General features: G+C 36.1%; 3 protein-coding genes across 3 annotated transcripts; all 3 read left to right on the top strand.

Annotated features, from left to right (window-relative positions):
• Positions 1-1,144: 1,144 nt before the first annotated feature.
• On the top strand, positions 1,145-1,438 carry LOC101625065 (keratin-associated protein 19-9b-like). The gene has a single exon (XM_004675504.1). It carries the CDS (start codon positions 1,145-1,147, stop codon positions 1,436-1,438), a length of 294 nt encoding a protein of 97 aa, XP_004675561.1.
• A 9,959-nt stretch (positions 1,439-11,397) lies between these two features.
• Positions 11,398-11,634, top strand: LOC101629508 (keratin-associated protein 19-6-like). The gene is made up of 2 exons (XM_004675340.1): positions 11,398-11,461; positions 11,522-11,634. The coding sequence occupies exons 1-2, from the start codon at positions 11,398-11,400 to the stop codon at positions 11,632-11,634; spliced, it is 177 nt and encodes a 58-aa protein (XP_004675397.1).
• A 5,096-nt stretch (positions 11,635-16,730) lies between these two features.
• Positions 16,731-16,964, top strand: LOC101629277 (keratin-associated protein 16-3-like). Its single transcript, XM_012730767.1, has one exon. The coding sequence runs from the start codon at positions 16,731-16,733 to the stop codon at positions 16,962-16,964; it is 234 nt and encodes a 77-aa protein (XP_012586221.1).
• The last annotated feature ends 190 nt before the right edge of the window (positions 16,965-17,154 follow it).

Genomic DNA, 17,154 nt, shown 5'->3' with positions numbered 1-17,154 from the left:
ATTCGAAAATTTGTTTATAGGCTTTGCACCTTCATTATTTAACTTAGTTCCTCTTTTGTTCCAGACAGTCATCCTGCAGATTGAGTCTTTAGGATGAAGTTCAATTTACAGAGTCTATTTCCCTGATAGAATTTCACCAGATTAGTGGAGATTTATTTAATTCTTTCCACATTATAAACATTGTGGGAACTAGTATCTGTAAATTTTTCCAATAAAATTACTTCATTGACATAATAAATTTGATTTATATTTTATTCACCAGAATGGACTGTTCCCTTAGATTTAGTTAGTATTTTTCCAATGAGCAATATATTTTCTTTTGCATTATACTTTTTATTAATTATTGCATGTAAAAGACTAAACTAAAACTTCCATATATGTTTTATATCACTTCTTAGAGTGACACGAAAATATTATATTTGAAATAGTCCAAAATTAATGAAGTATAGACTTTGCCCCAAATGATAAATGCACAGACTCTTTACTCATTTAATGGGTATAAATTTCACATGTATTTTTTATTGTCTTAATCATATTATGAAAGGAATTTCCCATGGCACTATGTTCATTTCTTTGATATGTTTACTTTTGTGAAACAAGAGGGGGAAAAAACAGCATACAGAGCTTTCTCCTCTCTGCGGAGGGAATTTTGCTTAAGTAGCAAAAACATGGAGGGAGGGAAATTATTATTCTCTTTGTACATATATAAAAATTGGTAATTTAAGAGATTGAGAAATTCAAGTCATACAATGTGATGGCTAGAACCAGGACAGGAACTAAAGGTTTCCGTGGCTCTATATACAGGTTTCAAGCTCCAAGAAGTGAATTAATAAATAATTTCTGGCTTATGGAGAATGCTGTGGCACTTTCCAAAAGAAGAGAACAAGAAAGCTCAGAATGAGAAAAATTAGATATAATGCAAGAAGAGGAAGACTGCATCTAACAACCCAATCCAGTGAATTGAACAGAGTTGTAGACTTTGAAGAATTGATAGTCATTACCTTTTATTGAAAGACTCTGATGGCAAGAAGTACAAATGAAGTAAATAAGTAAATGAAAATATGCCTCAGTACAGTTAACAGCTTAGAGTCACAAGACAAAGGAGTAGTTGGAATGTTTTACACATTTGTGCAAATAAGTAAGAATGAGAAGCATCTCTGGAGGGGCCGCACCCACCTTGAGGCAGTATATAAGTCCAGGTGTGGCTGGTGATACTCATTCTCAGGAAACGCACCTTCAATATCAAGCCGAATCCTCAACCCCTGCCACAATGAGCTACTATGGCAACTACTATGGTGGCCTTGGCTATGGCCTTGGTAGTTTGGGTGGCCTGGGCTATGGCTATGGCTCCAGCTATGGTCTTGGTGGCTATGGTGGTTATGGCTATGGCTACTGCCGTCCTTTCTATGGAAGGTACTGGTCATATGGATTTTTCTGAAAACAATCATTGCACAAAAACTCAGCTGTTATTTCACCAAGTGATTCCTTTGCAGTCATCAAGCTCACCAGTGACATCCAATGTCACCAATGATATCCATTGAAGAAGGCTTCATAGTGTAATCAAGAATGTATCACAATCTTCTGCATCAAAGGAGAGTTTTTCTCCTGATCCAGAGTTTTATCATGAGTAGCCTCATCCTGGCTGTTATCAACGTGAAGCTTCCTTCTGTATCCTTTGTGATATTTCTGGGCATATTCCCTAATAAACTTTTGTAAAAGAAATCTGAAGTCTTGTCTCTCTTTCCAGAGGTGGTACTGTCTTTATGAGTCTACTGTAAAGAATGATTAGCATTTTAGAGTTCAGAATTTTATAGTCCTTTCTATGATATATTTTTGTTTGTTTGTTTGTTCTCCAACATTATCCATGACATGTCTGAGACCTTGTTTTGGTTCAGTAAGAAAGTTATCACCATGCAAAAGGCACATTAATTTCAGTGGGGACTTATAGCTCGTACAAGAATTTCATCACTCAAGCTGCCTATTGTCCTTATTGCTGCAAAACTATATACCACTGTCTACCTAACCCTTCTGCAACAATTCTGGGGACACATTTTATTACAATTTTTTCATAGACCTATAAAACTTGACTTTATTTCTGTTTTATTCATTCCAGTACATTGCTATATAGTGTCTATATCTCCCAAAATTTATATGTTGAACCTTAACCCCTAACGTGATAGTATTTGGAGCTAGGCCTTTGGGGATTGACTAAGCCATGGAGGAAGAAATCTCATAAAAGGGATTAGTATCTCTATAAATGAGACCCAAGGGAGTCTCTGTCATTTTTGCTCTATGAAGACACAGCAAGAAGACACGTCTCTATAAAGTAGGAAGGAGTATCTTACCAAAGACCAAGTCTGCTTTTTCCTTGGTATTAGACATCCAGTCTCTAGAATTGTAAGAAATAAGTCTTTAATATATATATGTGTGTGTGTGTGTGTGTATACATACAGAGCTGGGGCACAGGCCAGAGGTGCAGGGGTGGTAAGAGGATTCACCAGAGACAGAGTGGGGAGCAGAACAGGCAGATCGACAAAGTGCACTGCTGACAGGAGTAGGAGGGAGACAGGAGAGGTCTGCTGCGCCATGTGGGTCACCTCCCTGTCTGGGGATGGAACTCATGTTGAAGTGGTTGTGGCTAGCTTGCAATGCTACTTTAACCCATTGCTCCACGAGGGAGGACCCTGAGTCTTTTTTTTTTTTTAATCATTCTATTATAGCAAACTAAACAGATTAAAGCTCCTCATGAGTTTTCTGTGTTTAAAAAAAATGAAACTTGCATCTCAAGATATTTTCTCCATGTCACTGAATTCATACCAACCTGTCCTTGACTATGAAGGCCATGGAAATTGTAATAACATATTGTAATAACATATTGATTAGTGCTATTTATTTTCACTCAGATCAGGCTGCTAGTCTTCTGTGATAGTCAATGGAACTAATTTACTTAGGCATTTGTAACTGAACGTACAATTGACTTGCCCTTTACTGTACATATTTTTGGTGTTGTGTGGATACTGCTCACACAAACTCATAAGAATCTATTTTGAGAAACTGTTTCCATCTCCACCTGTAGTGGTATCACACTGCTGCATTGAAAGAGGTCATGGGGAGCTTATTTACACAACAGCAATGAGCAAAGGCTACAAATTAGGATTTCAGCATTATCTAATGAAATTTAACCAATACAATATTCAGGGGGCTAGAATATTTTTTCTCTAAACAAATTCTGTTTCCTGCTTAAAAAAATAAATCATTACACCTGATAATTTTAACACTTGTATGTTAATTTATGGATTTTTTATAAAAGAAAAAAGCTTATTTGAGCTACCTGATGTAAGGGATTTGATGATTTTATTTCAAATGCAGCAATATGTGTATTGTCTAGCTTTGAATTTTAAACTCATATTTGCATACAAAGACTGATTTTAAGACACAAATTACATAAAATAAAAGGAAAAATTGGCTTTATGCATGTTTGGAACTGTGTTTAAATAATAAAGCTGAGAACCTGTAATGTGAAATTTAGTTCAGAAAGCACAAAGTTCATCTGTTGTCTGAACACTTTCACTGTGAATGCAAATATGTACTGGTTTCTTTGCAACCTTCAAGTTCAGGACATAAATTTCACTATATGACCAAAGTCTTCAATTTCTGACATGAGTTACTATGTTAACCATAACAGCCTTAAGTTGAGTGTTGGTTACCTGTGTCATGTGATGACTCCAGTGGTGGTGCTGGAGGCTGTGGTAGTTACGACTGTGGCTACTGTCATTTCCCCTATGCATGGAAGATTCTTCACTCTATTGATGGAGAGCACCTGGGTACTACTTTTTCAACAGATGTAGCTGATCTCCTGGCATCTCAAACCTGTGTCCTATAATGTGTTAACTCCATCTGCATGTTCTACTGCATCATGTATCTTGTATTTCATTTATTGTCTTTGATTTGTAGATAGTTATCTGGCTTCCAGTGTCAAAGAGAAACAACTGGCTAAGGTGGATGGGCAGGGAGGTTTTATTCAATATTACTGCAATATAGAGAAGAAAATTCATACAAATGAGCTCAATTCCAATCTATGCAGGGGAAAGCAGGTGTTTTTTGTTTGTTTGTTTGTTTTTAAGTGAGAAGGGAGTGTGATCATATTCATGGCATTCTGGGGCATCTTATGTTCATTTGATCTGGAGAAAAAGACACATTTTATGTTTCAGGAAAGGTGACGATTTTATAAGTTAGAGGATGACATCGCATGAAGTTAAGTCCTCTCTCCCACAGGTATTGGTGGTCTTGCAAAGTTTGGGGAGGTCATCTTTAGAAAAGTTGACACCCAATCTTTGACAACACACCTTTACTGTTGTGAAGGGTACATCTCAATGGGATGGAAAAGGGATTTTTACAATTGCAGTTTTGCAGTTTTTTTTTTTTTTAAGTAAATACTTCTAAGGAAAGAGAGATCAGCTACCTATACTCATACTCCAGGGGTGGTTGGAAGAAATAGAACATTCTTTTGGTATCATTTAGAGGGAGGCTGAACCTTTCAGTTCTTGTAGGCAAAGGTTGAGACTTTTTTCAGAAAAGAGCTCAGTGGAGCTGGAATGAAGTTTTGTTGAGGATAGAGCAAGCCTAGTGATGAAGAGTGTATACTTGTGAATGAGTATCAGTGCAGTGGTGCTGATAGTCTTATGTCTCAAAATGCTCATGGATTCACTATCAGGAAAATGTTCTACTTAGTAACACTATCACACCATTCTTAAGTCAGTGTGGAGCATGTCAATTAACAAACTTAAGTCCTTAGCTCACATGGCAAAATGTTTCATTTGTGTTCATCCTTTTAGGTGAATTTCCTGCATATAAGGAGTTTTGAATTAAAATATCATTTCAAAATTCTCATGAAGATTTTCCACATATTATTATTATTCTTAAGAACTATTATGACCAAATAATTTAAAATTAATCAGAAAAATACCTTCTTATCTTTACATGTTTATTCCTTGAATGTCTCAGTACTTTCACTTTTTTTTTAAAAAAGATTTATTTATTTGTACAGAACTGGGGTATAGGTCAGAGGTGCAGAGGGTGAGAGGATTCGCCAGAGACAGAGTGAGGAGATGGAACAAACAGGCAGATGGACAAAGTACACTGCTGAAGGGAGCAGCAGGCAGGTCAAGAGAGGTCTGCTGTGCCATGTGGGTCACCTCCCTGGCCGGAGACTGACCTCGTGCTGCAGTGGCTGTGATAGCTTCATAATGCTGTGCTTTAATCCACTGTGCCACCAGGGAGGGCCCTCAGTACTTTTATTTTTTTAATTAATCTTTTCTTTCTTTTGAATGACTTTCCTTCTTAGAGTCTGAGGATCTTTAAAACACAAGGTCAAATTCTACTTCCTCTATAGAATCTAAATAAGTCTCCTTATTAATTATACATATCAACTTCCTGTATACTTGGTTGTATCTTATTTTTACTTTTGTAAAGACTATAGATAAGTAAGTGCATAGATACATACATACATAACACAGACAGTTTAGAATGAGGTAAGAGTGCAGGTGGAAAAAACAGAACAAAGCACCATAAACATAATAATATTTTTGCTATGATAATCAGATTAGAAATGAGAAAATGTTTTACTTGCAAATGCAAAGAATGATTTTAGTAGAAATGCCTTAATTGTTTTTATTACCTTTTGATATAAGACAATGAAGTAAAATAACAGAAGAATCTAGTTTATTATTATTTTTCATACTACCTTTAAGTATAAATATGCTGCTGTTGTTAATGTTGTACTGAAAAGTGAAAATCAGGGGTTTCACATCTAAAGTATTTTGTTACTGAAATATTGAAACATGAATCAGAAAATAAAAACTAATATACAACACAAGAGAGTTGAGACAAACTCATGACAAAAATAATAAACACACATATTGTTAAAAAAGTTTCCTCTTGTTATATTCAATCGATTACAGTTTCATATAATACTGTAACTTTAATGAATAGCTAAAAGATGTCTGGAACACTGAAGAGAGAGAAATAATATACATAACTTACTCTGGTAACAGAATAGGTGGCCCAGCATTGGACTGAGTCAGGAGACACTCTCAGGTAATGTAGCTGGACAGCTGCCCAGTGCTTCAAAGCCTGACATTGAGTTGACTTGGAGGATTAAGTCATGGTTGGCTTCTCCTGGTCCATCAACTCTTCTCATTATGGGAACAAGAGGTTTCATGATAAGCAAGCTCAGCAGGAATATCAAATTAAAAATTTAAACTTTCTTAATAGGCTCTCTTCTAATTAAGGAAAGAATAGTTTAATTAGATCTCTATAGTAGACTAGTCTTGATTTTGAATAAACTTGAAGTAAATCAGCATGGTTAGCTTCATCTATTACTGAGAGTGTATAAAAGACTCTGCAGATTTAAATTCACCTGCAGAGGAACTTAGACAACCCCAACTATACCCACAAGTCTGGTTGTGACACCAGTTGCTGTTATGAATTTGATGACAGTGATCAGTTCTCAGGTACTGGATGTGATTGGGGAAGCCTCTGTGGTTTAGACTGTGATTCTAATGTTAGTGGTCTGGTCTTTGTCTCTGGTCTCAGGAGATGTGGATTTGTTATCTCTTGAAAGATAGTGTTAATTTTTTCATGATTCTGTAATATAAGTCATGATATTGAATCTCTCATGTACTTTAGGTTTCAGATGATACCTTATTTTTCAGTTTGAAATAACAGCAAATGGGAAAGTGATAACACTAATTTCATTTTACTGCAGTCTTTGCAACTGTGGCAAAACAATCTATTAAGTAATTTCCTATTAAATAATTTTGAGATTTAAAGATCCAGCAAGGGGAGAGAAATTCTTGAGTTTGGATTGAGACTTACCATTCTTGGAAAATGAGGATATGAAGTTTATATTTAGAAAAGCATAACTTAGCAGGAAGATGTGGTATATACGCACAAAGGAATACTACTCAGCTTTAAAGAATTCAAACTCATGTCATTTATGACAGTATGGTTGGAGCTGGAGGGGATTGTGCTAAGAAAAATAAATTAGAAGAAAGACAAATACTGGAGATGTCACTTACCTACAGAATGTAGAGGAACAAAGAGTTCGATAAAACCAAGCCAGTAGCAAATCCTAGAGTTTTGACTATACAAATAAGGCCACCACAGGGGTAGGGAGAATGGAGAGAACAAAGTGGGGATGGAGCTCGGTGGACGATGGTGGAGGACTATAGTGTTTTGGTGGTGGGTTGATGTGATGAAAACACCTGGAAAATTGTACCTTAATATTCCATCGAATAAATAAAAATGTGCACCTTAATGAATTTATGGCTGAAATGCAGAATCTCTTCACCTATATGACTGCCAAATACCCTGCCTGCCACATTGGCAGAGATTTTTGTGTGCAGTGGATCAATGAAAAATACATTGATGCAATAAGAATTGTTAAACATAGATTTAATGTGCTAGGTATTTAATGGTTATAATAAATCCTACATAGACTATCAAATCTCACCTGGTGCTTACATAGAAGTAGTAAAGTCTGACCCATCACCAGGTATCTACAACAAAACAAGCTATTATCACTGGTGGAGAAAATCCAAAGATGGGCTTTCAAATAGATGTCTAAATGGAACTACATGTTTTACTTTAAAAGAAAAATGATAAAATCATTCAGTGGATTAGCATAGCTATCTCAACACATGAACTCAGAATTACAGGGAGTGATAGTCTCTCTTTTTACTTTTGAGACTTACTGAAGATGTCAGGAAAGAAATAAAAATATTATTTTAAAATATGATTGGAATCATGTGGCCCTTGAAGACAGAGTATGAAAATATGTTCTCAAGATGAATTTGTGGTAGAATTAAAACTTAATACTACTAATTAGGAAATAGTGATTGATCCATCAAAGCCAACCTTGTTTTAATAAAATTGAGATTCTCCTACATAAGGGAAAGCAAATTACAAGGTTTTCCCATACATAATGAAATGTATTGTGTATGCTGTTTGGTATAAACATTTTACATAGAGTACCCAAGGCTTGTTACACCACTGAAGATGCTTAAATGTCTTTAATGTTCAAACCTTGACTCTATATCATAAACCAGCTGAGACCTACCTAGAAGGCAGTTCTAGGACTCTGGCATCAGTGGCCAGTGCTGTTGCTATCCCTGTGGATGAGGGAACTTGTAAGAACAGAGTATGGATGTGACTTTGTGCACAGTGATTATGGATACGAATCTGCCATCCAGTTTGATATGGATAAGATTACAACTCTGGTTTCTGCTAAACTGTAGGACATAAGACTCTTGGGAATTTCCCCACAATGAAATCTGACTTTTCAAATGTTTCCTCTATTAAATCTATTTCCAGCTCTTACCAAACAGAGAAGATGAATTACAGATTTACAAGCTAGTTGGCATAAGATTGAAGAGCTGTCTGCAAATGTACAGCTGTTCAATAACAAATTTTGACTTATTCCATAAATATTGGATATTTTTCTACAATAGTTAGGCTTTCATTCTCCAGAAACTAATTTTTCATCTGAAATTTCTTTAGTGTATTTTATACTGGCAGAGATATCTATAATCATTTTCCAATAAATGTGTCTAATATGGAATAACAATATGATCTTAACTTTAGTCATTTATCTTAATAAGTTTCCTGTTTTATGATATCTGAAATGAAGGGAACTATTCCCCTTCCTGAGGATACCATTTATCCCTATTATTAAGTCAGTGAAAAACAAATATATTTATTTTGAGATACTGTTGGTCTTTTCCAGTTTGTTCTTCTTTCCTTTTTCATATTTATGAGTCAAAATCCAGACTTCCAGCCCTAATCCTTATCACTCATCCTTGAACATACTTACTTGACAGTAAATGTGGCTTAGATGGCTTTCTGATCCTTAGTAAAAACTTATATTGGCGGGAACTCCGATTTATGGTAATGATTTTGGGTGTTAAAATCCCTGGCTGAGGTTATGGTTATAAATAGTCTGATTATAACTTTAATTTATTTGACCACTTAGCTGATGGTTACTTTCAAAGTATTGTCATATCCATACCATTCGGAATCATACATGGGAAATGGATAGCGCGTGGCTGTGTGAGTTTCATCTTGAACCACTGAACTGAAGAGTCTGCTTTTCTATCAGTCTGTTACTTATTTTCACTTGACTATTTGTTCATAAGTTACTTATTTTCACTTGACTAGTTGTTCATAAGTTATTTGTATAGGGTGAGGGCAAATTCATCTGCTTATTGCTCAGAACTTTTGGGGACTAATCTTGTGTTCCCAAATCTTCACTATGTCCATTTTTATTGCTTTAAGTTAAAAATGTAACAAAACCTTTATGTACTGAAACCTTATACTTGTACTCTTAGGAATCTATCATAATGATATAATTGCAATGGAGACATTATATTGGACATCAAATTAAAAATCACATTAAACACCTTTAAGTTAGCTTGATACTTGATTTTATGTAAATCATAATTAATCTAAATCATGGTTGATTGTAGGTAACTGAAACCCTGGAAAGAAAAACTTCCAGGTAGTGGTGATATTATAGTACAAACATACACACACATTATGTGTATTTAATGTATCTGTATGCATAATATATATTTATGTGTGTATGTTAGACATTGTGTTTGTGTGTATATGCACACAATCCATCCTGGATTGAGTTTGTTTTCTACAACAATCAGTGTAAAATTAGTCTTATTTCTTACTTAAGTAGTTGCTAAAATTCACTATTAAAATTATTCAGACCTGGAGTTGTCTTTGTTAGAACTCTGCTTTTAAAAATTTTCTCATGAAAAGTAATCTTATTTTTTCTTCCTGTGTTGGTGCTTATAAAATTTTTATTTTGAGGAATCTGTTAACTGTTTCCATTGTACTGTTGGTAATTCAGTATTGAGATCAGTGCTGCCCATGTGATATTAACAGGGCATTTGGACAATCAGGAAAATTTATTTCAACTGCATTAGTTCTGTGTAGGGTGTACCTAATACCAGCGTTTTGATTGATCAGTATACATAGTATTGACATAGTTCAATAGTCCCAAACTTGTGATTGTAGAATAAAGTAATGACCTATCTTGTGACTTTCTAAAATATAATAATAATCTTGTAATTACGTGGTAATTAATCCCTCCTCAAAACAACTTCAAATATGTCTCTACTCATTAAGTAACATGTTCTCAAAAATAAAACACCTTGGTATTGGGCAATGAAATATCAAACACTCCATTAATATTACATAGATTTTATATGCAAAGTCATAGCATATATTATATATTTTAATAACAAATATATTTTTATTATATATGTAAACATATTTTAGGTATATTTAGATATACTTAATCTAAATATTTTAATGATATATCTAAATTTTGCAAATTCTACCATTTTAAACATATGTGTAATCCCAGAAATTTTACTGTGATTCCAGTTGCCTGCATTTTTATTCATCTACCTAATTCTGTATGAAAACATAAATCAAGCTATTTCTATTTCTATCTCTCCAGCCATTATTATACTTATGGACCCCAGTTCTAAATTATCAGACTGCCCTCTTAAATATTTTGAGGTCATGATCATTGTAAAAAATATCAACATTTATTTTATTGGGGTGATAACTGATTTTGACTAGACTTAAATACGGGACAAACAATATTTATTCTCTCTTCTAAATTTTCAGGTGTCCTTTTTAGAAGGCAGCATCAAGATTTCAAATATTGCTTGTCAAAATTTTAAAATAAATTCGAGCTGGAGGAAAAATGAGAGACACTATTAGCAAGATCACTGCCACATTGGCCTCAAGGACACAACAGTCAAGTAGAAGTTGCTAGTATCTCAGTATTTTTAAATATTTTCTATCTCAAGGCAATATGGTTCCAAGAAGCAAGCCAGCACAGTAACATTAATACCCTGCATGCGTCAAGTAATGGGAGGTAGTAATCATGGAAGACAGAGAGCCAGCCTAAATGGAGCCGGGGAGTCTTCAGATCTTGGTTGCCAGCACGTGGATGTTGTTTCCATTCTCCTGTGTCAAAGGAGGTGGTTTTTATGTGAATGCTGATGTCTGTTTGGTCTTTGAAGTTGCAAATAGTATTTCTCATTGTAGACATAATTTAATCTGAGGAATTCTAATTGAGTTAAAATCCATTTAAAAATTTTACTGATATGAAGATTACTCGATCCATAATAAACAAAGCAAAAGGACCAATCCTTTTGTCTCATGAAAGTCTTCTGAGGAGTAATAACTAGGGAGCTCTGGGTGATTTACCACACCCAGAATTTTGGGTATAAAAGCCTCTGCACATGAGTTGAGCTTTGTATTCAGGACACAAACCTGCAGCTGCAAACCACGTTTTCAATTCCTGACACCATGAGTTACTACGGCAGCTACTATGGAGGCCGAGGCTACGGCTATGGTGGCTTTGGTGGCCTGGGTTGTGGCTTTGGGTGTGGCTATGGCTATGGAGGTTATGGAGGTTATGGAGGCTACGGAGGCTACGGCTCTGGCTTTGGGGGTTACGGATACGGCTCTGGCTTTGGGGGCTACGGGTGTGGCTGTTGCCGCCCATCTTGCTGTGGAGGTTCTGGCTTCTCCGGCTTCTACTGAACACTGTCCCAGGATTCCCTACTTCTGTACCATGAACGAAATTACCAAAGACATCCTCCCACCATTGGACTGAGGTTACTCGAGGTCCATTTAGCAAGGCAGATGTAAGGGTTGCAGAGAATTCACATTTATCAGCTTGTATGCATCGCCTCTCCTGGTTTCTTCAGCTTGGCTACTAACAGACGATGAATTGCTGAATTTTCAATAAATGACTTAATTTGAAATTGAAAATATGACTTTTTGTGGTTCATTTAACTCAGTTATGTATACATACTTTTGCAGATTTTACTGTTTTTCAATTAGACATACAATGCACACAATGATTTATGCATGTGTGCATCTATATGCAAATATATGAAAAAAATCTCATTTGAGAATGAGTAGTTCAGAACAACGGAAAACTATTTTTTCTGTTTTATTTACATAAATCTTAGGTTGATTTTGACAGCAAAAAAAATCAGCTCTCGAGTTTTAAATCTACATGAATTTTAAGAAAAACAATTATAATTATTTTATGTATTTCATATCTTATCAATTTCTACATCTCAGTAGAACTGAAAATCTAGAATTATTTACCTTTAAGCATTTTGACCTTTTATATATTTTCTATTATAAAGTGTTTTAGATATACCTGTTTATATATACAGATATGTCAAGTTGCCATATAGTAATATAATTAAAACTATATTTGGAGCAAACACTCCCTCCACAAATCTAATAATCCATATTTTTGCATTTTAAAGAAAACAAGCTCTGTTTTTGAAGAATCTTTGGGTTATATATTTTCTTCTTTTATTCATAATCTTCTGGTTTCCTCTAGTGTGTTTTATATATATAGAATATAACTGACCTAAAAACCTCTGATGCAACAGATAATATAATGTGAACTGGTAATTCAAGTTGCTCCTCTCACAAATGCCCCAACGAGGACATTGTTGTAATTCAACCTCACTCCCATCATCACCAAGACCTCGGTCTAGGGTTCTATGCTATTTATGGTCTATGTAGCATCACCATGAGCTGAGCAGGTGAAATAGAACTGATTTACTCATTATGTTCTCTTTGACTCAGTAGAACAGGGTTTTTATTTTCTTCTCATTTGATTAATAGTCCCATGGGCAGGTTCCATGGAGCTAATCCACACTATTCAATACAATTACTATTGCTGCTGATCGTCTTCATTTTGTGAACAATATAACTTTGTTCTGTCTAAGATTGTTTTTATCTACATATGAGATGGGAGGATTTTTTTTTTTTAATTAGTAGCAAGGTATTTCTATACTGCCAGAGAAAATGTGAGAACATTTTTTATTAATCAATTAATATCAGTAGAAAGTTTGATAATGAGTTAAATTCTTTTAAAAATGACAAAGCGATCTCTCTGGTGGCCTAGAGGTAAAGTCTCAGAGCTACCACCACTGTAGCCTTCTGTGGTGGTCTGGGTTCAATCCCTGGCCAGGGAGTGACCCACATGATGCAACAGACCTCTCCTGTCTCTCTGCTGCTCCCCTCAGCAGTGTATTTCAGTCAGTCCACCTGTTCTGCTCCCCGCTTAGTCTGTGCTGAATCCTCTCACACCCACCTCAGACCTTTTAAGGAAAAGTAAATAAAAATCTTTAAAAAAATGATCCAAGCCTGAAGGGGAGGAGAATAGTGACCTCTAGCAAATTTTCAAGGCGACTTTTTCATTTCTGAATATGGAGAAAGTATAGTTGAGCCTTATTTTTTTTTCCACCATTTTGTTGTTTTCTTGTTTAATAACTAGTAGACTCTTGAGTTCTACATACATACTTTTGTGTTTTCTACTTTGAAAATACATTTCTGATTTACTAGTCTACTATTGTTTTTGTTTTATCTCACATTGTCTCCACTTGAGACAGTACAAACAACAGAGGACTTAATCATGGTCACATGTTCTGACTATGCTACACAAGAAGAGCATGAAGTCTTTGCTGCTATGTCACTGACTCATGATTTCAAAGAATTCATTAAAACTGAAAATATCCATTATATCAATTGGCTGATTTTCTAAAGTAGGCTAAAAGTTGAATGAAGTTTTGTTAGAGTAGCATGTAATTAAAGATCAATGTTGACCTAGGTGTCATCATGAAGCCAAGGAGCTTATTGAAAATTTTATCAGGCTTAGAACATTTCCAAAAATAGCTAGTGAGTTGCTCAAATTATCACCTGCATAGTTCAGGAATTCATGTGATTTAAAATAATCTATTCATGTAAAAATTATTGTTGAGTGCTAATAAATGTTAGGTTTTTGTGTGTATGAGAAAAATAACTAGACCAGGTCATGCAAAGCCTCCATTGAACAAAAAAATGTCATCCAAATATTAAATTGTGTTAATTTAGATCACTTAAAATATTTTATTTTTGTAAATAATTGTATTGGGATAATATTGAATCATGAAATTATATACATTTCACATGTAGACCATTATTAGTCAATACCTATAAAAGGCTTTAAATTGATCAATAAAAATTCAGTGCTCTTCTTCACACCTACAATTGACCCATTTGGTCCTACTTTTCCATTCATTCCCCCACCCCACTGCTTCTTATACCTGTTATTTTATTTTTTTTTGTTTGTTTTTAAAGGTTTATTTATTCATACAGAACTGGGGTACAGGCCAGAGATGTGGAGGGTGAGAGGATTCACCAGGGACAGAGCGGGGAGCAGAACAGGCAGATCGACAAAGTACACTGCTGAGGGGAGCAGCGGGCGGGTCAGGAGAGGTCTGCCACGCCATGTGGTCACCTCTGGGGCAGGCGAGAATCGAACTCATGCGGAAGTGACTTTAGCTCTTTAGTGCTGTGCTTTAACCCGCTGTGCCACCAGGGAGGGCCATACCTGTTATTTTGGTGTTTTCGTCTAAAAGTTATCAAATGTTATTTAAGTCTCAGCAAAAGCCTAGGAATGTGATCATATGGTTAGGAAATTTTTTGAGTCATAAGTTCAAGATATGTCCACATTTGCAAGGTCTTAAGCAGGCATGGGGTCAGCTTTGGTTATCAGTAACTATTTGGGAAAAGGTCAGGAACTCTAACAACTACACTAAACACCTCTAAGATCAACTTTGATTTCCCTGATCTTTGACAGTCATGCCGAATATTTGATCCAGCAGCTCCACTTCTGTGTGTCTATGTGATTAATGCAAAAGCACACATTTGAAGGGCTGTTTCCACTCATATATTCACTGCAGCACTACTTATAATAGCCACATAATAGCCACCTAAGTGGTCAAAGACAGATGAGTGGATTAAGAAGATGTGATACACACACACACAGAATATTACTCAAAAAATAAAAAAAGGAATTCTTTTCATTTGCAACAATGTGGATGGAACTAGAATGGATTATTATTAAGAAAAATAAACCAGAAAGAGAAAGAAAAAATACTGATGATTTCACTCCTGTGTGGAATAAATAGAAACAAAAAGAAACCCTAAGAATCCGACTGTAAAACTAAGGGCAATGGAGAGGGAGAGAGAAGGGTTTGAGAGGTAAGGAGGGGGTGCACAAAGCACCAAGGTAGAAGACTGGGTGCCATGGTATGGGGTGTGGTTGGTGACATACACCTGGAACTCGGGATCCTGGATTTCTGAATCATATGCTACTTCGGAAACCAATTTTAATAATAATATAACTCTCTTACAAATAACAGGTGATGATAGGAGTTGGGGTAACAATACTGCCAAGCTCTGATCAAGGTCTACTTCAATTCTTAAAGAAGTCTAGTTAAAAATGGTCTGAAGTAAAATAATGGATACCGTTTAGACAAAGAGATGGTATGAGCAGCAGTGTTATTTTGACTATGGAGATGTTGGAAGGGCCGCAGTGCTGCCTTGAGTTTATACTGCTGCAGACTTTTGGTTGACTGCAGTAATGAGTCATGGAAGAAGAACACTGGGCGATGTTTTAAGAGAGACTTGAACGAAAATGTGCAATTGACAGATAGATGACAGAGGGCAGAGAGGGGAAGCGCAAAGGGGAGTGGATGTGAGGATAAAGTTCATTTGTGGTAGCAGTGAGATTAGGCTGAATGGATGTAGGATTAGAAAATGAACTGGGGGAAGTCTTCGCATTAGGAGTTTTGATCACTGTTATTCTCTCTGCTTCTGACTCCAATTTGTCATTTATGGAAAACATGTGCTATATTTTCACTGTATTAAGGTAATGTTGACTTCGACTTTTGTTTGTTTCGGGGAGCACAGGATTCCCCCATTCAGGTGTTGTTAGCGTAGTGAACCACCCCCAAAGAACATCTCTCCACCACCATAGTCCACGGTGCTCCCTCCACACTTTCTCCTTGTCCTTCGCTACACCCTCCCCTGGATGCTTCGATTCTGTAGTCTCCATTCAAGGTCCAGATTTTGAGTTTGCCTTTAATCAGCCTTCGTTTGGTTTCTGTAGATTCCATATGTAAGGGACACCAACTTGTACTTGTCTTTCTCCTTCTAACTTATTCACTTATTAGAACCAAAACAAAAGTGGTAGTATGCAAAGCCGACAATAAGTCAATGAATTGTGCGCTCAAAACCAAGTAACTTTTTTCTTTGGCCATGCACAGGAAGTGAATCAATTCTTCTGGACACAACTTGTTCTTTTTTCTTTATTCCTTTGCTGCAACATACATTCTTTTTGAAGAAACTAATAAATTTGAGAGTCTCAACCTTGTTCCTTGATATCTTGTGGACACAATTGTGTAACCACTCCCCATAATTCCTGTGCTTAGAAGATATTTCATCAGAAATGCAATAATATTTAATGAGACTTCTGTTCACTGACTGGCAATGAAGATGTATACCGAAGGTGGTTATGTCAGTGTTCTTCTTAGAAAGTTGAAGCAGCATGCTGAAGAGAAGCCTAACCAGATAGCCAAGTTAGTTCCAACATTCTTTGTGAGGGTTGTCAGAGAACAACAGACTAATGAGTTGTGTCAAGCGCGGATAATTTGCAGCATGATACCCTGGAAGGGCATGTGTTCTAGCAAGTTCTCTGAGCAGAGTATATAAGCCTCCCTGTAGGAGTTGACAGTCACAGTCTGATTCTTGCCTTGAACAGCAAACTCACCACTCGAGACACCATGAGCTACTACGGCAGTTACTATGGAGGCCGCGGTTACGGCTATGGAGGCTTCGGGGGCTTCGGTGGCCTGGGCTGTGGCTGTGGCTGTGGAGGCTACGGATATGGCTCTGGCTTTGGAGGCTTTGGAGGATATGGGGGTTATGGGGGTTACGGCTCTGGCTATGGGGGCTACGGATATGGCTGCTGCCGCCCGTCCTGCTTCAGAGGATACGGATTCTCTAGCTTCTACTGAAATTATAAGCAGAAAGGGCCACTCCCAACATGTTTGATTCTATCTTGTGCTTTCATTCCTCAAACATCCTTTGGATGCTCTCCACAATAAATCGATAGCTATTTATCAATGGCTAAACTATTTCTACAAGTATTTGATTTCTTTGTACGTCACAATCTGCCATCTCAATATATATATATATATATATATA

Source organism: Condylura cristata, unplaced genomic scaffold (genome assembly GCF_000260355.1).
Source record: "Condylura cristata isolate star-nosed mole 26May11 unplaced genomic scaffold, ConCri1.0 scaffold00003, whole genome shotgun sequence".
NCBI classification, from domain to species: domain Eukaryota; kingdom Metazoa; phylum Chordata; class Mammalia; order Eulipotyphla; family Talpidae; genus Condylura; species Condylura cristata.
This window is presented reverse-complemented; position numbering and strand designations above follow the sequence as displayed.